Source organism: Ochotona curzoniae, unplaced genomic scaffold, assembly GCF_017591425.1.
Source record: "Ochotona curzoniae isolate NIBS_2020 unplaced genomic scaffold, NIBS_Ocur_1.0 contig_2657, whole genome shotgun sequence".
Taxonomy (NCBI): Eukaryota; Metazoa; Chordata; class Mammalia; order Lagomorpha; family Ochotonidae; genus Ochotona; species Ochotona curzoniae.
Window position 1 is genome coordinate 393,165 of NW_024465540.1, and position 22,839 is coordinate 416,003.

At 41.0% G+C, this 22,839-nt stretch overlaps 1 protein-coding gene and 2 pseudogenes across 2 annotated transcripts in view; 1 reads left to right on the plus strand and 2 right to left on the minus strand.

Moving 5' to 3' along the window:
- Positions 1–10,260: 10,260 nt before the first annotated feature.
- Positions 10,261–12,770, minus strand: LOC121152800 (annotated as a pseudogene).
- Positions 12,771–16,649: 3,879 nt separating this feature from the next.
- On the minus strand, positions 16,650–18,321 carry LOC121152801 (annotated as a pseudogene).
- Positions 18,322–19,400: 1,079 nt separating this feature from the next.
- LOC121152790 (cytochrome P450 3A6-like) overlaps positions 19,401–22,839 on the plus strand; it is a 45,453-nt gene continuing 42,014 nt past the window's right edge. The window contains exons 1-2 of one of the 2 annotated variants that reach the window (XM_040974952.1): positions 19,401–19,471; positions 21,513–21,612. In XM_040974952.1, the coding sequence (XP_040830886.1) occupies positions 19,401–19,471; positions 21,513–21,612 (171 nt within the window). The remainder of the gene's footprint in view (positions 19,472–21,512; positions 21,613–22,839) is intronic. The other variant, XM_040974954.1, reaches the window with a different exon arrangement.

Genomic DNA, 22,839 nt, shown 5'->3' on the forward strand with positions numbered 1-22,839 from the left:
CAAATGTGAGGACACCTCAAATGTTCTTAAACGAATGATTAGGTAAAGAAATCATATAGACATACAACGCAACACCAGGCAGGCATCAGTATGATTCATTTGCATTACTCTTGATATATTATGCGAATTGAAAGAAGGCAAACATCTTAGTTCACATGTTGTTTGATGCTGTTCATGTGAACTGTCCAGAATGAGCTGACCTATAAGGACTGGGCACACAGTGAAGGTTTCCAGGAGCTGAGAGAAGAAAGAATATGAAGAAGGCATTTAGTGGAGCAGGATTTTCTCTTGCCATGATTTGCAAATTTGGAATGAGATTCAGGTGTTGGTTGTATAACAATGTGAGGAGTATAAGTCCTGATGGTTTTTTATTTTATGATTGATTAAAAATTGTGTTTTTCATTTGAAGTATGGAGGTAAAGAAGAGAGAGAGAGCAAGAGAGAGAGAGCTTATATCTCATTTTCACTTCCCAAATGAGCTCAGGGTCCAGACCTTTGCATGGCCATATCCAGAAATCCATCCAGGTTTTCCATCTGAATGTCATTAACCTTAGCACTTGGGGTCATCTTCTATTGCAGGTGTGTTAGTTTGCAGTGTCCTTTTTCTGAAATGAAGAAATTGGGTTTGAGCAGGTGCTTGTGATGAAAGCCAATATTATAAATGGTGACTTAATCTCATGTAGCAAGCACAGTTCTATCCCCTACAATGGATGATTTATGGTGTGTGAATTCTACATGTATGGATTTTCCAATCTCTAATGCAAATGCATATATGTATGAGAAATGTCAATATGGTGCCTCGTAAGCCTAGGGACATCGTAGTGTGTCTACAAAACTTCAGGTCTGATGCTGAGGATGCCACGGCTGTGCTTTTCCTATGCAAACCCAAGATTCAAAGCCTGGCCAGTACTTCGATTGCTTCCTTTTTACCTGTGTATTTCTAGTATTCCTTTATACATGTTTCTCATGTTTGTACAGACGTAGACTTGGGCTTTTTAAATTTTTATTTAAAAGGTAGAATTATAAAGCAAAATGAGAACTTCCATTTTCTAGTTCTGTCCCCATATGGGTTCAACAGCGGGAATTGTGGCAGATGAAGCTCCACAGCCAGAAGCTTAAAATAGGTCAACTACATGGTTACAAAGGCCTACAGACTTGAGGCATTTGTTTCATTTTTACTTCAGTATAAAATAATTATTACAAAAAAAATCCTAAAACAAACATTATTATTTTGCTTCAGAGAAAATATTTTTCAAATAGCTATTATCCGGTCAAACCTGCAGTGATGCAGCTGAAGCCAGGAACTCCACAGTTGGCAGCTCATGTAGTTTATGTATTGACAGGAGGTTTACTAATATCCAAAATCAATTTTTACTAAACCTAAACTAATATTACTTAAAATATAAAAAATACAGAATTAAAAAGAAAGCTGATAAATGAAATGAATTTGTAAAGACATATGTCATAGATTCTTTATTAAATCTTGCAATTAGCCATTAGTAATCACCATCACTTTCACCTAGTATTGATTCAATTGTTTTTTGTTCTTTTGTTACAGAGCAGTGAAAAATATCAAGGCAGGTATGCCATTCTATGAACATTTTTACAAGAAACTTATTTTTATATTTTTAAACTGTTTTAATTCCCTAACTGTAAATGCCAATATAAGTAGACATTTTAAACCATTTTTCTTTGAAGGTTCACATTTGTCTACCTTTAGGAAATGCCCCATATACTTTCTGCTTTTCATGGTGAGAAACTGAAATACGTCATTTCATGTGTTGTAACAGTTTGAAGCTGCACAGTAAACAAAAACTTTGTACCTCCATGATTGGCATCTGTTCCAAGATATTATCAAGCTATTTCATAAGGAAAACATTGTTTATATTAGGGCAAGTTCCAGGAAAAAGAGGGTCACATAACAGGATGTTTGGGGCATTGTGAACTCAATTGTATCATTGTATGCCTTTAGTCGTGTGTCATTGCCTTAAGTTCCCAAAATCACTTTTACCATAACATGATTGACTAGTTTGAGGTGCTATACCCATTACAAAAATCATTTCACCTTTGCAGAAAAACAAAACAACCACTGTCAGGAGAATTCTATGAAACATCAGAGAGGTGGTCAAGGGTCCATACAATGTGCTGAGGCAGCAATGAGGTGCTTAGGGACATTTATCCTGGGCTTTGCCATGCAGTCAGAATATCCGTATAGCCTTTCTAACCAATGAGCAATGTTCATCACACACCCATGCCATCTGACTCAACTGCATGGCTTTTAGCAAAAGTTGAAGCTAGCACAGTCTCACTATTGCTTATCTCCTAGGGTTTCAATGAGGATTGATTAAGAAATATATGAGACACTTAGTGAGCCTTGCGGTGCTGCGGAGAGGCCTAGGAGTTTTCTAACAGGAGAGACACATTTAGGACATAGCAGGACATGAGTAGTAATAAGTCATACTCATCCTTTTTTTCTCAATAGCATTGCAGCAGTTCAAGGAGGGTAGAAAAGATATCCTATGCCTCCTCCCAGTCTTTGTACGCAGGCTTCAATATCAGCTTAACAAACTAGATTTCCCTTCCATTAAAAAACCCCCACCTGACTAGGAAGTTACATTGTATGTTCTATCCCTTTTGTCCCAAAGAAGAAGTTCTGAATTGTATTTTTTTTAAGATCTGGGTGTTGTCTGTGCTACCTAAGCTGACATCTGCCACAACCTTGATGGCCAAGGTGGTTGAGGTCCATGTGGACATTTGGCCTGCTCTCTTATATATTTTTTTGTCACACCCATTCTTGAGATACCTAATCTTCCTGTGGAGAGAAAACCAAAGTGAGTGAAATCTAATCAGTCTATTGTAGGACTCTGAGTGCACAACACACAGAGCCTGAATTGATGTAGCTCATGGCAGCCATGGTTCCATCTGGTCCACTCTTCATGAACTTTGTGGCAGCAGAATCCTGGTGGAACACCCACAATGTTCAGTCATGGGGACTGAGGCCCTGATAGCTCCTCTCACTGTGGTAATAATCCAGGAAGATGCAATGTTCTCCACCCAGGGTCACTGAGAGAAGGTATAAAGGGCCAATCAACCTGTTGCAAAACACTGTGCTGGACACTAGGGACATAACTGAGACTAAGACCCAGGGCATATATTTTAGATGCTTGTGATGTGGTAATGAAAACACAAGTGGCGTTTACAGTGATACTGGAGGGCAGGAGGGCAGTGATCCAAATGTGAGTGTGGGACTGATGATAACTGGAGGTGAGAGTACATGATGTTTAGAGGAGTTTGGTGAAGAGTGATGCCCCCAGCAGGCCTTGTAATTCCATAGGGATGGGCCCAGTTATCCACCAAATAATTTACCCCAGGACCTGGTTCTCTCACATGCTGATTGATGTCATGACCCTTTCTAATATGACCCATCCCCTGTTCCAAAACTCAGTCAGGTACTGGAATCTAGCATTGCCAGACAAACCATCAGCCATAGCTTTCATGTTGACCAGTGTGTGGCAGTCAGTGATGTTGTAGGCTAACTGCCCATCTCAGGACTCTCATGTGGGCTGATGAAGCAGTCTGACCTAAACAGATCAAATGGACTCTCCCCTCCAAACCACAATGTCTCAGTCCCCAAGCTTGCCAGCATGTTCAGTGATCAGGTCATTGGAAATCATACAGGATTCATCCATCACCTATACTCACATTGGACTTATGCATGGATGCCTCTAGGTAGTAATTACATGCCACAAAATCCCTAGAGCTTTCCAGCTGCGTGGCCAGAAGGCAGAGACTGGCATCACTTGGTGCATTGGCTGCCCAAAGCCCAGGACCCACTAACTGTGTGGCAATGGTGTCTATGTCCATAATCCAAAGCATTGTGTCTGACATGGCTCAGGTATCTCCCACAGTTGCCACATTGCTGAAGACTGCTTTCACCCAAAGCTTGCATCTGAACACCCACCTCCTAGTTTTCTCCTGCCATAAATTGGTGAGGAAAGGGCGGGCCAGAGTCCTAATCCCATTCCCGAGATTCCGCCATGGAATACTCACCCTGGGGGGAGAAATTTCTCAGGCCTCCAAAAAGCTCAGGACTCACTCTCCACGTGGCAACGGCGTCCATGGCCAGAGTCCCAAGCGTTGTGTCCAACCAGGTTCAGGTATCCCCCTCAGTTGCTAAGGCTGCTTTGATCCTAGCACTGCAGTTGAACACCCCCGGAGCTACTTGTCACGGCAGTTGATGAGCACCTGCATGCTGTTCTTGACCATTGTGTGAGCACCAAGTGGAACCCATGTTGAATTGCTCCTCCAGCCACTTCTACAGCCCCTAGGGCATGGTCTTACTCTGGACTTGTCAGGAGTCTCATGGTGCTGGCTATGACTCTGTTCACTTCCCTCTGCATTGTCGCTGTCTCTGAAGCCCAGTTTTCTTTCACAACATAGATTTAAATGTCCAGATAAAATAATTGCAAACAACAGGATATCTATCTATATACATAAATATCTATTATATGTATCTACATACAATATATACATTATAATATACCAATTTGAAATAAGCAACCTTAACTTTCAAAGAACTCCAGTGATCTAGGTTATTTCCAGTTTAACCTTGTAGATTTCAGAGAAATGAACCTCATGTTAATTTATAATCACCTGCTGGTTAAAATTCCCAAATGTTGCAATAGCTGTTTTGGCTTCAGGAATGGAGATGAACCCAAAAAGTGAACTATCTTATAACTGAGCCATTTAAATAAGTGAATGGGGGCCCTTGTTGTTTCAAAGTAGCCTTTGCTGCTGCCTGTGACTTTGTCATCCCATATTTAGGCATGGGGTGGACTCCCAGCTCCTCTATTACAATGCAGCTCCCTGGTAACGTAACTGGGAAAGCGATGGTGAAGATCCAAGTGCTTGAGCATCTCTCACCCATTTGGGGAACCCATATGGACTTCCTGACTCCCAACTTTGACCTGGCTCAACACCAGCTGTCATGAAGATTTGGGAAACGAATAGGCAAAAGGAAGATCTGTTTCTATTACACTGCTTATCAAATAAATAAAATAAATCATAAAAATAATTACTAAAATTGAAGTTGACCTGTGTTGCCAGACTTAATATCACACAAATAGCAGTGAATTTCCTACAGATATGCCAATAATAGATTATCATTAAAGTTAATGAAAAATTCTCAGTAAAGATCAAATTGAGTATTTGGGGTTGAATTTACCTTGAAAAGTGCAATTTTTGTTCAAGAACACCTACAATGTATAATTTCCAGGATTAGTTAAGATACAAATGAATTCACATGGAAAATTTAAAAACTTTTTAGGTCTCATTCATTAACCTCCTGCAGATTGTATGAAGTGGGTATAATATTTCAGCTAGCTTTCACAGGCCATTTACTTTGGAAAGTGTAATTTTTGATCATGTAAATGTGAGTTGTTGCTCTTGTTCCTGAGAAATCCAGTTCATATTCTCAACTTGAATAAGTTTTATTACAGCCTGAACCTCTTCAATTTCATGTTTTAAGTTGAGGTCATTGTTTAATATTCAAAAGACTGAAGAGAGTGAGACAACCCCACAAGAAGACAGGAGATATATGTAATACATAGTAACTTGTAAGTAATTGACCTGATGTGTAGGTCTCTTTCTAGTGTATCTCTTCTGTTCTTTCATTCAATGTCTATGTTTTTTTAAAGATTTATATATATATATATATATATATTTGAAAAGCAGATTGACAGAGAGAAGGAGAGACAGGGAGACAGATTTTTTGTGTTCTGACCATTCATTCCTGAATGGTCACAGCAACAAGAGCTGAGCCAGTTTGAAGTTGGTTTGCAAGAGCTTCTCATGGTTCTTTCTATGGTTGCAGGGTCCCAAAGGTTTGGGTCACCTCTTCTGCTTCCCCTTCTGTAAGCAGAGTGCTGGATTGGTAATGGAACAGCCGTGATAAACCATGCACATATACGGACCTGGTGCTTGCTAGGGCATGATTAGTAAATTATGAATGTTTTTAAAAGATGTATTTATTTTATATGCAGAAAGAGAGAAGCAGAGACAAAGAGAGATATATTCCATCTGTTGGTTCACTCCCAGGATGGCTGTCGTACCTTGGACTGAAGCCAGGAGCTAGAAGCCTATTTCAGTTTCCCATGTGAATTCAAGGGCCAAAAGGCTTAAGCCATTCTCCACTGCTTTCACAGATCTTGTGGATCTCTGAAGTGAAGGTAGAGCAGCTGAGACATAAACTGGTGCTCATATGGGTGCTGGCACTGCAGGTGAAGAGGTGGCTTGATTTTCCTCTGTGTTGATCCCCCTGCATATGAAGTCAGCATCATTTTATCCAGATCTGAGAAAAAAGATGTATCTATTTTGATTGGGATTGTATTGAATATGAAAACTTTGTTTTGGTTTATATGGACATTTTGATGACATTACTTTTAGAATTACATAAACGGGATTTTTCCACTTTTGTGTCTTCCATTTAATGTTTTGTCATTTTTGTTTTTAAAAAGTATTTGCTATGTTATTTTTATTCAAAAGGCATTTTCATTTGTTCAAAGCATTATGTAATTTTCATCATAGAGATCTCTCAGATCCATCTTAAATGTTTTTTAAGATATTGGCATTTTTTAATCCATTGTGCATAGGGCTTGCAAATTCTTTTTCAGCCATTGAATATTTTAGGAAATCAAACGCTATTGATTTTTTGGTGTTGGTTTTTCTATCCTGCAACTTTACCAATAGGCTTTGGCAGAATCTTGTTTCTCCCTTAAATAAAATCATGACATCTTCTAACAAGAATAGACTAGTATGCTTTATTTTTATGAGGAGTACTAGAGCAGGATGGAGGTTAACCACCTTGGAGGGAATATACAGGATATGTTGTTCTCTGTCTGGGAACCTGTGCTCCCACTGCTGAGCGAATCATCAACATGATAAACAGGGCAGGTGATCAGGAACAAGGTCAATAGTCTAATTTCAGCAAACTTCAGCATTTCATTTGGTTTTGAAATTAAAACTTGAATTTCGGAGTCCTCTACTCAATTTAGGAAAACACATTGTGAAATTGGAGGTTACTTTATAACTGTCATCCTTGTTTAGCCATTAATGGAACTTTTTTTTTTTTCCAGCTAGGATGAACTATTTTGCTGAGACAGATGAGGATCAGGTACTGGGCAGATCCTCTGTTCTCACTGCCTGCAATCAAGTCCAGCATGAGACAGATTGACAGATCAAGGCCCCAAGCCCGCTGTAGGTCACAGCCTGCCCTAATGCGCAGTCTGCCCTAATCTGGGTGGAAAAAATATAATCCTGAAGGTCCCATTTTCAGACCAGGCAGCTGAGGCTCAAGAAGGGTAAATAATTGGTGTGAAGAGGCTGAACTGATCACATGCTTTGGAAATCTCTGTTAGGTTTCTACAGGATGGAATAGATGACCCTATAGTCTGAGAAAGTCCATGATCACCTGGCAAAACTCATAGCCATACCCTGTCCTTTCACCATGTCCCTGTCAGGGTCTTACTGGTTCTCGCAACTTCACAATTTTAAACTCCCAACAATGCCACCACCACATAATGAATCAAGGGGCTCAATAAATCAAAGAAGGGACATGACAGATGTTTCGGAGAATATACAGAAATGGCAAGGCCCATATTTTTTTTCAATTTTTTAATTTATTATTATTATACTTATTTTCATTTTATGATACGGTTCCATAGGCCTGGGATTTCCCTTAACCCTTCACCAAGTCTCGCTCTGCAGCTGAGTTCCTCTATATATTTACAACTATACAGTTCTTCATCAGCAGTCATAAATTCATCATTACAGACAAGGACAATGATAGTCCTGCATCCTGTTAATTAAAATATTTAGCAGTTTCATTGGGAGTTCATCTTTAATCTGAAAGTAGAGATACAAATTGAATTGTATCCTCACAGCTGTATATGATAGTCTCCAATAGTTGCTATAAATTCCCTTAAATGAAAAGCCACAAAACAAAATTAACAACAGAAGAAATAAAAATTTACAATGCAATGAAGTTAAATAACATGCTATTGAATGACTAATGTGTCACTGAAGAAATGACAAAGAAAATGAGGAACCATGATGAAGAAATGATGTTACTGTATGACCTATGAATCAGTGAAGATAATATGAGGAAAAAAAAATAGTTTGAAGAAATGAAAATACAAACATAAACATCAAAGTCCATGTGGTATAGTTTCATTCCCAAAGGGACTGCAACCACTGGAGCTGAGCAAATCCAAAGCCAGGAGCTCGGAGCTTCTTCTGGTCTCCCACGCTTGTGCATGCTCCCAAGGTTTTGGGCCATCTTTCACTGTTTCCCAGGCCACAAGCTGGGAGATGGATGGGAGGCCAGTCTGCCAAGTTTAGAACCAGTGCACATATATATTCCTGGTGCATTCAAAGTGTGGAATTAAGCCATTATGCTACCGTGCCAGGTTTGTTTTTTATATTTACTCTATTGCTTTATGACATCTGATTGATGGGCTTAAGCCATTTACATTGATTGTTAGTATGAATGGATGGGTGTTTGTATCTGTCACTTTAGCAATGGGTTGTTCATTGATGTAGTCTTCTCTTGTTATTTTACTGCTATGTTCTTCACATTTGTCTTTGGTTTTAGTGGGTGGTATTCCTTTTCTATGAGAAGAGAAAATCTTTAAATATCATTTATACGGCAGGTTTGGAAGAGACACATTGTTTTTGCTTTACTTTATTTTTTTTATTTAAAAAAAAAATCTTTTGATTATCTTAACAAGGTTTATTAGGGCACAAAAGATAAAGGGCTATATCAAAGTAGGTAAAATCATTGTTTCTACATTAATACTATCATTTTTGTATGTATCTGGGGTAAGCTGAGAGCCAAAGTTAGAAGTCCCACCCAGCCTACAACCCATCCCAGGTCCTCAACGTGGGGCATACTCCAAGGGTCCTGCTCAAGCACTTTTGATAGTTCAACAGTTCTGAATTGCTGCCAAACTCTCCATTCCAAGTATGATGAAATCTTCAGGATCCACTGGCTGACATAGGCTATTCATGGTTGGGGTTGTGAGATCAGTAGTTCAGTTGGAGGTTTCCCCAGAGAAAATTTGTCTGAGGTGATCCCAGAACTGCTTCTTGCGTGTCCTTGCCAGTACAAGGTCCAGCACAGTCCATCGCCCCATTCAGCTTGTGCATATAATGGTGGTTGCAATTACTGTGCCAGTTCTGTTTCCTGCCATGTCTTCCATAAGAACCAATGGGTGTTGCTGTCAAGCCTGATTCTGTCCACTTAATACTCGGCTCTCACATAAACAAGTAGGAGCTGCAGCCTAGTTAGGGGCGACTCCCAATAACCCCCAACTGGCTTGTCCCCTACCCTGGTTGCCATAAGTACCACAGTATGTACCACAGTCTTGTTCAGTCTGTCCCACATCCCATTCAGCTTTCATATAGTTCAATGGGCATTAAAACCTAGTTCAACCTAACCAGGGCAAACATGTTGGCAGGTGCCATTTTGTCCAGCCATTCCTGCTTCAGGTCTGGTTTTCATGCCCTACCGTGGGAGTGGTAATCCAAGAGGGAGGTGCCCACTATTTCCCTACTGGACCACTCCCACTCCAGGATCATGCACTCTTCATGAAGTCCTTCAGTTTAACTTGACAGAAGTAGCCCCCAGTACCACCCTGGGCCAGCTGATGCTGCCACAAAGGCCAACCAACTCTCTCTGATCTGTGCTTGCACCAGTAGGAACAATCAGTCTAGCCTGGCTTAACCCTGATCTAGCTCACATGAGGCCAACAGGTGTTGTAGTCCTGCCTGGTCAGGTTCGCCCTCATTTCAAAATAAGCACTCTAGGGGGAGTTGTGTTCCATCAAGGGGAACGCTGTCATTTAGCTTTTCTTTAATGTGGAAGAATATTTTTTTCTTTTTCTTTTTCTTATTTATTTATTTATTTATTTATTTATTTATTTATTTATTTATTTATTCTGTGTAGCTCTGTAACATCCTAGGATCAGATGATTCTGTTTGTCACTTCTGCCCTCCCTACTTCCCCATTCCCTAAAAAGCTGTACATGAGTTTCTAAACATATTAACATATATGTAATGAGGGGGCCAGGGGGTGCCTAATATCGGTAGCTGTGGGCTGGTCTCATGCTTCATGGGCACCTTCAGGTTCAGGTGTCAAACCCTAGGATCAGCCCCACACCGCAGTCATATCTTTGGTTCAAGCTCCTGCAAGCAGGGGCACTTTCATTCCAGTCCGTGCTTCTTGTGGACTAGCCATTCCTTCTGCTGGCACTGGGAGCTGCAATATCAGGCCAGCTGGCTGTGCCTGCAGTTGTTGAACTCCTGGAGCTTTTTCTTGATCACTGTGTCAATCATAGTAGGTGCACAGGTTCTCTTCCTCCAGCATGTACCCATTGGCATTGTAGAACTGGGTCAATATCAGGTTGGGGAAATGCTCCTCTACGGAGTCTGTAGGAAGCTTCTGAATCACAAGCAAATACAGTCTGTGCTCCTTCTGTTTGCTCGAGGCCTCTTTGGCTCAGGGACACCAGCCTCAAGGCACAAGCTGCACGTTGTCCATGGTCATGGCATTTAGACGCACCACCTTGAAGCCGGCACCAACCTGGTGCTTCTTCTAGCATCTTGTGCAGGAGCCTGCAGGATCCCTACCCTGGTTCTTGTCAAAGTTATACCTGGAATTCTTAGCGATTTTAGCACCATTTCCATCTGTATCAATCTCCACGTGGGTTTCAGAGGAGTAGCTCTCCACCAGTGGGATGTCCTGTTCTTGGATCAGTGTGTACTTCACACGATGCCCAATTTATGGTTGGTCATGATTGGACCTGTGCTGTCTGCCTGTAGCACTGTTTCCAAGGAAGACACCAGCCTAAGGCGAGGCAGTGCAGCATCTAGGAGGGAGAGGGCCAGGGTCGGGTGGGCTCTGGCAAGAATGAGGCTGGGCCAGGCTTGGGTTGCACTGGCACCCTATGGACCTGACACATGCTGCTGCCATGTGCACCACCACTCATTTTCTTATTTTTAAAGATCTATTTATGTTTTATTGATAAGTCAGATACATAGAGAAACAGAGAGACAGAGAGTAAAATATTGTATCTGCTGATTCACTGCCCAAGTGGTTCTAATGGTCAGAGCTGAGTGCATACAAAGCCAGAAGCCTCTTCCAGGTCTCCCACACATGTGCATGATCCAATCACTTGGGGCTGTCCTTGACTGCTTTTGCAGGCCACGAGCAGGGAGCTGAAGGCAAGTCAGTGCTGCTTGGATATGAACTGGTACCCCATATAGAATCCCAGCACATCCAAGGCAAGGATTTTAGCTATGTGAGATTACCAGGCTGGATGTTATTTCATTTTTAAAGACAAAAAAGCGCTTTGCTGGATACATAATCCTGCATGACTTTTTTTTTTTTTTTGCTATTAGAATCTAGAATATGTTGCTCCATTCTTTTCTTGCCTGTAGAGTTTCTTGTGAGGGATCACCTGTGAAACTAATTGCCATTTCTCCATATGTCAATTGATGTTTGTTAAGGGTAGATTTGAGGATCTATTTACTAGGTTGGTTTGAAGAGAGCTTGAGAGTGCTGTGCCCTTCCAGAGTATTGTTTGCCAATCTTTTTCCAGATTATGTTAGTTTTCCTTATTATTTCACTAAATACATTTTAAACTTATCTTTCTATATCTTCTGGAACTCCCATAACTTTTATAATTTGCCTTTTAATAGCATCTGTTAAATTTGAATATTTTTTTAACTTGACCCAGGAATGCTTCCAGCAGTTTGATTGTTTTCCACTTGTGACAAGAAACACCTTCAAATTCTGTCATTCTTTACTCTGCTTCCTTTATAACATTATTGAGACTTTCCACAGAATTTTTAATTTGCTCTGTTCCATCTTTCATTTTCAATAATTCTGCTTGATTTTGTTTTGTTGCTATTTCCTGTGTGATACACTCATTAAAGTCCTTGAAATCCTGTATGTGCTTCTCATTGTTGATAAGAAGCTTTATAATGAGTTTTCTGAATTCTCTATCCCTCATTTTCTCAATGTATTCCTAAGCTAACTCTGGGTTGACAAAGGCTTTTGCTTCTTTGTAGGAGAGTCTTCAGTACCACTCATCGTTTCTCTGTTTCTTATTTTGGTCTTGGTCGTTTAATTCTGGTTAGCACAGTTTTCTCCTTATGGCAGATTTTTATGCTGTGTTACCCACAGATTCTAGAATTTGATTTTACTTACTGTGGCTGATTTATGGTTCTTTGTTTGCAGTCACTTGTGCCACTCCCTCTGGTGAGTTTCAGATCTGGGTTCATGTTAGACTTCCACCATGGTCTCCATAGCACATCCCCTGGCTCACCACTACTACCTCCTTTGATCCTGTGATTATGCTGCACCATGGTCTGTACAAACTTTCTCCATGTGCATTTGAGAAGTTGCAAGGACTAGGGAGATAATACGTGTCACAAGTAACTAAGTTGTTGTTCATGTTGATATTTTTTGGAATGTGTTTGCTGTTAAGTTTAAGGGTCACCCAGACCTGTTTTGAGTCATGAGATGCCAAAGGCAGTATTATTTTTGATGTGGGATTAGAGCAATGCCTTGAGCTTAAAGAGTTCATTCCCAGCTCAACACAAACACAGCTCACTGCTGTCCCTGCAGTCTCAAAGTCTTTGCTACCCTGTACAAAATGATACCTGTAGTGCCACTTGTGGGAAATCTCAAACTGACAGCCATTAGGCATGAGAGCTATCAAGAACTTGGTTGTTGGTGAAGTTCTGTCTGCTGGTGCAGTTCAGTTTGCCATGCATTGACTTCCGCTAGGGTGTATGGCCTTTTCATTAACATACCATTGTCTTTTTTGCTTTCTAATGTTCATCAGTCTCCAAGTGCCCCTCTGACATCAATCTGTCCTCTCCTATTTGCTGGAATGTGCCCCCTTTGCTTTACCTTTTCTAATGTGTCTCCATCTGTTTAAATGTGTACTTTCCCTGTTCTGCCAGCCTGATTTCCAGAAACAAATTTTGTATACACAGGTTGATTGCATAGTGGCTGCAACAGGAAGAGCTGAACTGATCTGACAATAACCATAATTTGCCAGTGAGAATGTTAAGTAGTGAAGCTGCTGTGGAAAATAATTTTTGTTTCCTCAAGTGATTAAGCCTAAAGATATCATGTAATCCACTGATGCTATACTTGCTGATATTCTGAAGAGAACTGAAAGGTGTAACCTTAAAATATATATTCAGACTCGCCTCAGCCTGTGCTGCAAGAGCCCAAAGTGATGACACCTCAAATGTTCTTAAATAAATGAGTTGGTAAAGGAATCTTATATGCATACCATGTAACAACAGGCAGCCATCAGTATGATTCATATGCATGTTTCTTGACAAATAATATTAGTTGAAAGAAGTGAAACATCTTAGTCCACATGTTGTTTGATCTTGTTCATGTGAACTGTCCAGAATGGGGTGACTTATCTGAACAGAGCACACAGTGTTGGTTTCCAGGAGCTGAGAGAAGGAAGAATGTGAAGGAAAGCATTTGTTATACCAGGATTTTCTCTTGGAGTGATGTGCATATTTGGAATGAGATTGAGGTGTTGATTGTCCAAAAATGTGAGGATTATAAATCCCAGTGGCTGTTCATTATATGATTAATTAAAAATCGAGATTCTTACTTGAAGTATGGAATTAGGAGAGAAAGAAAAAGAAAGAACGAGCGAAAGAGAGAATGAACGAGAGTGTGAGAGTGAGTTTATATCTCATTTTCACTTCCAAAATGGGCTCAGCATCTAGAATTTTGTGTGGCCAAATCTGGGAACCTGAAACTGCATCCAGGTTTCCCACCTGGGTGCCATGGGCTCTAGCACTTGAGCTTTCTTCTTTTTCAGGTGTGTAAGTTAGCAAGGAGGAAAACACATCATTTGCCTCTAAGTTGGCCTGCACCTGGCTAGGTTGACTGAGGCAAGGCTAGTTAGTCATTGGACAGATCAAGTGCGGCCTAGCATCACTGGAGGCATTTGAATTGTAAGCTGTAAGATGTGAACTGTTGCAGGGACTGAAGTGAAGGCAGGACATTACATGGTGCATGCCTTATGTGGCGGTTGAGTAGAAGATGACCTTCTTAAGGCCAGGCTGATGTCAGGTAAAAGAAGTTTAAAAATCACTGCAGTAGTCAGTAGGGCAAATATTATAGTATTGCCTCCTTCCACACAACCTGTGATGTCTACATTCCTGTTTATTCGAATTTTTCCATGCGGTCTCTGACTTATTGGAAACCTCATTTTTCTGACTGCAAAATATCAGAAATGTTTACAGCATTGAACTTTCTGCTGATTTCAAAGCATTAGTGGATTTGTAAGTTAGTACTGAGTTAAAGGTGTGTGTGTGTTGTTTCTGTGGTTATGACCAGTTCCTGAGCATTTGTGTAGTCACAGTGAAAGTTTCCTGGGAGATGTCCAACAACTTATTTGCCTTATGCAAGTCTGACGCACTGAACTCCAGTAGGTATGACACTGATTCATTTTGTGGCCACCAGATAGGACTTCATTTTATGGCTTCTTTTTTTCCTTTTTCCATATTGTATTGATATTTATTTCAGGACAAGCCATGTCAAAATAAAACAAAAGAGTTAATCCTTGCCTTTAACAATATTGTATTATAAAAGCATTTTAAAACTCCATCCTGTCTTTGAACATGAATTACGGGTAGGTGGGATAATGATATGTGATAATATGTCTCTATCCAGATCCATAATCGGAGTGTTCTCTGTATAGTTCAAGGCGACAATAAGTGAGGAGTGGAAGAGGAGGAGAACAGGGAAATAAGGCTTAGGTTTTGTTGCAATGAAGAGGTTAGGAGTTATGAAGATATTTTTGTCATCATTTCATCTTTATACTGGGTTAAGTAATGCATACAATTATAATCAGCCGGCTTTTTGGAGTTATTACTCAGAAATTTTCTTCCTGCAAACAATATATTTACAAATGAGCTTATTAGCTTACACAGCAATCTTATAATAACAAGTAAAAAATAAAGATGTGCACTCCTAGTACATTTGTTTGTAGTACTTTAAGGAAATACATATTGCCATGGTGATAGAGCTCTAAGAAAATCCAACAAAAATGCCTAAATATTGAAGGTTTTAAAGAAAAAGGCAAAGAAATAAATATTAGTTGCAGCTTAAATATAAAGCTAATCATTGGTTAAATACCTGAACAATACAGATCTAATAAACAGCAAAACCAGCCTGAAAGATCCAGCATTTAAAAGATGCTAAGAAATAAGGCATGCATTTGCACAACATCTCCTTTCCCTCTTCGATGTACACTTTTTCTGATCTGCTTCTAAATGCTTACCAAACAAAATCTGTTTCCATCTTTAATTTGATCTCAATTGTCCTTAGAAAATTCTCTGTGATTCTGTTCTTTTTTTTATATATTATTATTTCTGCTTGGAATAGTGATTTTGGTCATAGTGCCATATTTAAATTCTTCCACTAGTCCTTCCACTAGGAACTTGACTTATATAGTGCCTTGCCTTCACAGAATTAAGAAAAAAACAACAACAAAAAAAGCATTCAAACACTATAGTTCAAAAGGTTGTCTTTTCCCTTCAAACAGAATAACATTACGCTGAGAGTTTTAAAATCTCGAGAGAAATTGACTCATTAAGAATTTTATCATTTTCTCAGCAAGGATAGTGGGGAACAGAGGTGGGAGAGAAAAGCAAGTAAGGATTTTATGAGTAACTATTTAGAATTGAATATTAAAAAATCTGTTCTGAAGCACTGTGTTCCTTTTCTCTCCCAAAGTGTAAGAAAACACATATGAAAGGGTTCTTTGATTTCTGTTGGAAATCTATCTTTGGCATGGAGAGCTCAAGGAGGTCAGCCAAGTGCTGCTGTGAGCTTACTGTTTCTTCTTCTTCTTCTTTTTTTTTTAAGATTTATTGATTTGTATTGTAAAGGCAAATGCACAGAGCGGAGGAGATATGCAGAGGAGGATCTCCGTCTGATGATTCACTCCCCAAGGGACAACAATGGACGGTGTTGTGCCAATCTGAAGCCAAGAGCCAGGAACTTCTTTCCAGGTTTCCCATGCGGGTGCAGAGTCCCAATGCTTTAGGCCATCCTCAACTGATTTCCCAGGCCAAAGGTAGGAAGTAGGATAGGAAGTGGAGCGGCCAGAATTAGAATCGGCACCAATATGGGATCCTGGCGCGTTCAAGGCAAGGACCTTAACCTTTATGTTATCGCGCTGAGCCCAAGCTCACTGAGCCCAAGCCACACTGATACTATTGCTGAAATTTCTATCATTTTGTAGTACATTATCATAACATTAAAACAGGGAACATGTTATAAAAATGTATCTAACTCTTAAAGTTATCACTGGAATGTACTGAATCTTTTGGTTAGGTGTAAAGTCCAAATAATGAAGACAGTGACTTTTTTGTTATTGTGATGCTAACAGATCATCTCCATGGCACAGGCAGCAATGATGGGTTGTTATAAGTTATTCATGAAGAGGAAAGGGTCAAGCCAATATTCACACTGCAGTCAATGAGAGTAAGTGGGCAAAGCAGTGGGTTTCTAGAGTAGCAGCGTGAAGGAGTGGCCGGTATTAGCAGGAACAGCATTTGCTGACTGGTTGGTCCTGTGGCTTTTCCAGTTTTATATCAATCATGTCTTCTCTGCTTCTATTCTGTGTGCTTTCCATTCCAGGCAAAGCGGCTGCCACATGTCAGAAGAGCTGCTTCACGTTTATCCTGCTTTTTCACTAGTTTCAATAAACATGACATTCAGCTCTTGGGCTTTCCTCTCTCCCTCCTCAGTAGACACTTGTTTCTCATCAACAAGATCTGCTTTATTTCTTAGTCGCATGATGATAATACCACTTCTTCTTTTTGTTCTGACATCATCAATCCATTTGTAGTGTGCTGGAAGCAACTGACATTTGCAACATTGTAATCTATTATGGCTGCAGCAGAATTGCAGATGCAACTGAAAATGAGGCTACAGAGAAGTTCCTAACCCACATTATCTCTCACTATAGTCTGATTGTTCAATCCTCCAAACACATTGTTTTTTGCTATAAAATCAACGCCAGTTATTGCCTGATAGGTGTTGTCAAAATTATCATAGATGAATCTGGTGATCAAGAATGTCTTTCCAATTCTCTACTCCTCAGGAACACTCAATGGATTCCTGAAATATTCCTCTGTGTATACGATGGAGCCTGAGGAGCTGCTGAAGCCTCAGAACAAAAGATCATCCACACCGATGCCTACTACCACCGGCTGACAGAGAAGAAAAAACATGAAGAAAAATTTAAAATGTTAAAAATGTGTGGTTCAGCACAATACCAGGGGCATGACCCCTTGGAGGTCAAGGCGGGAGGGTAGCAGCCTCCAATGCCTTCCTTGGAGAAGCCTAACAATGAGTGAGGCCCACAACTTGGGGGCTGAGATGGAGAGAGGTTTCAAAACAATCAGGGCTGTGCTCATGGCTTCCGAGGCAAGTGCCTTTACCTGCCTCAGCACCCAGCATTGTCCCAGGCTACGAGAGGCTGAAGGTGGTGAAGTGGCATCCTCAGACACGTCTGGGATCACTTGCACCTAGCTTCCCAACTCCCAGCTTCCACTAGTGCTGCCATCACTGCAGTTCAACCTTCCAAGTGCAAAAGCCTCTGGCAGTGAACAACACGACCGAGGTGCTTGCTTAACACCCCTCTGGCCGGCGCCATGCATGTGTCACTATGGCTTCTTATTTTAACTGGTTGAGGAAGTCTCACTTCCATCTGTTTGATTTCACAATGACAAAGTGGGTACCAGCACAGTCTCATTACTAATTATTTGCAAGGACTGCAATGAGATGGGTACAATGAGGATTGATTAAGAAAGGTATGAGACACATGGTGAGCCATGCAGTGCTGTGGAGAGGCATAGGAGTTTTCTATCAGGAGATACATTGCTGGAGGCACTAAATCATGAGCAGTAATGATATGGTCCTGCTCATCATTTTTTTTTTCCTCAATAGCTTCTCAGCGGTGCAAGGAGGGTAGAAAAGGAACCCTATACCTTTTCCCTTAACCTTATCAGATTAATGAACAAGATTTCACATCCATCTTAAAAACCCTACTGCCTAGGAAATTGGATGGTATGTTGTTTTATCACTTTTGTCCCAAAGAAGAAGTTCTAAGTTGTATATTTAAAAGTTTGAGTGTTTTCTGTGCTACCTAAGCTGACATCTGCCACAACCTTGATGGCCAAGGTTGTTGAGGTCCATGTGGACATGTTGCCAATTCTCTTGTATTTTTTTTTTGAGATGCATAATCTTTAGATACATAGTGTTTTTTTGTCATACCCATTCGTTTACATACATTATCTTCCTATAGACAGAAAACCAAAGTGAGTGAAGTCTAATCAGTGCACACAACACAGGCTGAATTGATGTAGCTCAAGGCAGCCATACTTCCATCTGGTCCACTCTTCAGGAAATTTGTGGCAGCAGAATCCTGGTGGAACACCCACAATGTTCAGTCATGGGGACTGAGGCCCTGATAGCTCCTCTCACTGTGGTAATAATCCAGGAAGATGCAATGTTCTCCCCTGAGGGTCACTGAGAGAGGGCATACAGGGTCCAGCAGTATTACCTGACTCAATCGACCTGGTGAGACACTCGTGAAAGAGGCTAGGACATAACAGAGACTAAGATCAGGCCATGCCCTTGAGATGTTTGTTATGTAAAGAAGCACAGGTAGAACTGACAGTGATACTGGAGGGCAGGGAAGACAATGACCCAAATGTGTGTGTAGGACTGATGATACTTGGAAGAGAGTGCTTTGTGTGGTCAGAGAGTTTAATGAAGAGTCATGCTACCTGGTGGGTTTTTATGTATTTGGTGTTTGAAGGAAAAATAGCCTTCTATGGGCAGGGTGTCATTCTAATCTAGTAACATGTCTTGGTCTGAGTTGATTGTGTGGATTTCAGGTTATTTGAATGAGGACAGATGTAGAGAAGAAGGTAGGTGGGGAGATTTGCTGTCATAGTTAATTGAGGTGTTATTTTTTTGTTTTGCTTTTATAATTGATTTGGACTTGAACATGGACTTGACCGAGATGACTGAGGTGTGTCTAAAATTCTTTGCCAAATATCAGGTTGGAAAGAATCCCAGATTGCAACAATCGCATAAGTAAAGCTTCTACTCATTGCAGTTCTAGTTACAGCTCATTCCCCAGCACATAAATATTCCAGTCACCTTGACTGGATCACAGCTTACAGGGCAGGGCCGCTGTGCACTCATAGCCCTGCAAAGAGCAGTACACACAGCTGCAGAGAACACTTAGAGGAGACAGCTGCAGCAGCAAGTGACAATGGACCTGATGCCAGACTTTTCCTTAGGAACCTGGATTCTCCTTGCTATCAGCCTGGTGCTCTTGTATCTGTGAGTAGCTGTCCATCTGATTTCTCCTGTAGTCTTGCTTCTGGAATGGTAATGAGGTTTGTTTTTCATTCATCTGTTCTGATGGTTAAAGGGGAAGATGACCAAGTCCGGGCTACTGACCTATCTCACCCCCTCCAGTTCCCAATCTCTTCCTGTATGAAGTGTTAATAGCATCTGTTTTATAGAAGATATGCTGGTTGATTCTCAGTTTGACATATGCTGTGTAGTTAGAATTCAGTTGAGATAGGTTATAAACACATGGATTCGAAGTACAGTGGGATTCTCACCAAAGGCTTATTCTCCAGAGATTCTGAGGGCAAAAGAGGTTGACTTCCACTGATCTGCAGTGGCTTTACCTTCTGAGTCTGCATCTGTACTGCAAGAGTGAGGGAAATCATTCCCTGTACATGTGGTTGGCTCTTCACTCTTTCCTTTCCATTGTCCATGCATCACTGAGAGAGCAGCCCAGTGCCCCGGACGTCTGCAGAGGCTCAGATTCAGATCTTCTATCCCTCTGTGCTTCCTGCCCTGGAACTCCCCTACTGCCATTTGTCTCCTGTGAATTGACTGCTCAGACTTGCACTAGGTGAAATGGTGATTTTCAGAGAAGGACAGATCTGGCAGCCATCTGCAACCATCTTTCCCTTATTCTTCACAGTTTCTGTGAAGTTAACAAGTCAGTAGTGGTATAGAGATTTATTTTCCCTCTAATTTTCCTCTTCAAGTAGCCTCAAGAAACCAGAGCACCACCAAATCCACGTTATGTTTTCCTTTTAATATTGTTCATCATTGAGGGGGATCTGTGTATATATAGTTTCTGATTAGGGTGAGAGTTTGAGGCATGGAAGAATGTGTGTGTGTGTGACATATACTTCAGTTTTGTTTGTTTATTTTTGTCCTGAGTCTGCAGTGGAGTGGGCAGCAGATGTTATTCCTTGATGTCACTATCTCAGACCCCTGGCATGGGGATCAGTGCCTTACAGATCCACAATTGTGGAGGGATGACTCAAGGGAGTTATTTCAGTAGTTTTGATACTTCTGAGAAATTTTTAAATTTCATTACTCAAGTATTGACAAAAAAGTTTTCAAGGTCTGTTGGTTGACAAAGTTCACCTATTGCATCCGCAGACCTAAGAACATGCTTCAATGCTGGGCCAAAATTGTCCAATCTATTCTGCTTTTCATCCTCTGGTGAGTCAGTTGATTTCCCCTGCTGGCCTGGATGAACTTGCTGTCATGACCCTGGTGTGCATCTGGACGTGCTCTCCTCCACAGAGGCATCAGTAACTGAGGTAGCACAGTCCAAAACATGTGCTTCAAAGTTGAAACATACATCCTGTGATTTTCCTTGAGGCCAATGTCTGAATCTGGCAGTTTCTTGGGAGTCCCCTAAGAAAGCCTATTTTGATTACCTCATTCTTGACTCTTGTGTTTATTTTCCAGTGCAGGTGTGCTATGTCACATGCAGTAGCCAACACACCTACCATACTGTTTGGTCAGTTCCAATTTTACCCTATCCCTTGTGTGAGTTGATGGTGCTGTGATCCAGCCCTTCCTTCTGAATACCAGTGGGTTATGCAGACTAAGAGAGGCAACCACCAAGGACCCCTCAAGGACTGGCTCCAGCCCTGGTTTTTGCCATGTTTTGCGGCAGGCTAGCCCTACTAAGTACACATCCCATCTGGCTCTCATGAAGACTTATGGGTGCTGTGATTCAGGTCAGAACTACCCACCTCCACACATAGACATGGTTCTTGTGCACTAAGATGAAAAATATAGCCCAGCATGGGAGTGTTCACAATTCCCAAACCAAGGATGTCCACAGCACTGAATCCTGTGCTTTCCTTGGTGTACTGCCGTCCAGCCTAATATGATTCACAACTAATGCTGGCACCCTTCAGCTGATGCAGCAATCCAGCTCAGCCTGACACATTCTCAGATGAACCCACACACAGTGTCAGCTCTTATTCTGATATCTGAGCATGTGTCCCTTCTATGTAAACTATCACCCTTGTGACCTGCCTCCTCCTTGACTTTACAGATATGGCACCTCTACACATGGCCATTTTAAGAAGCTGGGCATTCCTGGACCAACACCTCTGCCTTTCCTGGGAAATATCATGGGCTACCGCAAGGTGAGTGTCATTTGAACTGTTGCCTTTCGGTGGGGTCCAGCTCCAGCTAAGTTCAGAGCTTGGGAAGGGTGCATGGAGTCGACAATAAAGAAAGACACAGACATGGACACTTGGTGTGTTCTCACACAGCTCAAGAAAAAGATGTTTTTTAATTACTCAGACACCTCACAGGCTTCTACACAAGCAACTAATTGTTCTATTTTTTTACTTAAGGCTAGGGGGTATGTACAGATATTTGGTCATTCTGTCTGTGCTTCAGGGCTTAGCAGGTACCCCTAAAAAATTCTGCAAAATATTGTATTCATATTCTTCAAAACAGGCCATTATTCATTCTTCAATAGTAGCTGTGGAGCAACAGCCAGGACTCCAAGGCCAAGGCACATGCTATTACCTGCTAATCAGCAGTACATTCTGAACACATTCCTGTTTCTACAATTTACCCATTATTTAATGGGAAAATAGGTTACAAAGAAAAAATATAAAATCTAAAACACAAATTTTAAATGTTAAATCCCCCTACACCATAGACTCTATAACCCCAATGAAACAATAATCAAAAGCATTTTCTTTAATAAAAGCATCCTAAATTTCATAGCTAAAAATTATAAAAGTGGCTAAAATAGTTACATTTTGTATGCTACAAAAATCGCAAAAACAGGCTAGTGTTTGAGATGACAATAACTACATTTATTGCGATAGCAGTTTCAGCTCTCACTCTCATCACTTCCATTACTTTTTGAAATTCCTGGGCCCGGTGCGGTGGCGCAAGTGGTTAAGGTCCTCACCTTACACCCCCAGGATCCCATATGGGCGCTGGTTCTAATACCAACAGCCCCGCTTCCCTTCCAGCTCCCTGCCTGTGGCCTGGGAAAGCAGTCGAGGACGGCCAAAACTTTGGGACCCTGCACCCACATGGGAGACCCGGAAGAGGCTCCTGGCAATGGATCGGCATAGCATCGGCTGTTGCACTCACTTGGGGAGTGAATCATCGGATGGAAGATCTTCCTCTCTGTCTCTCCTCTCTGTATATCCGCCTTTCCAATAAAAAATAAATCTTATAAGAAAAAAAAGAAATTCTTATTAAGATATTTCCCAGAAGGCATGCTATATTTCTCGGCTTGATTTCAGGGCAATGAGTAGGTACACAGTACGGTGTCCAAAAGTGGCATGGGTTTAATTGTGCTCCTGTGCACAGTTAAAGGCCCAGTAACCAAGACATTAACAATAACATTA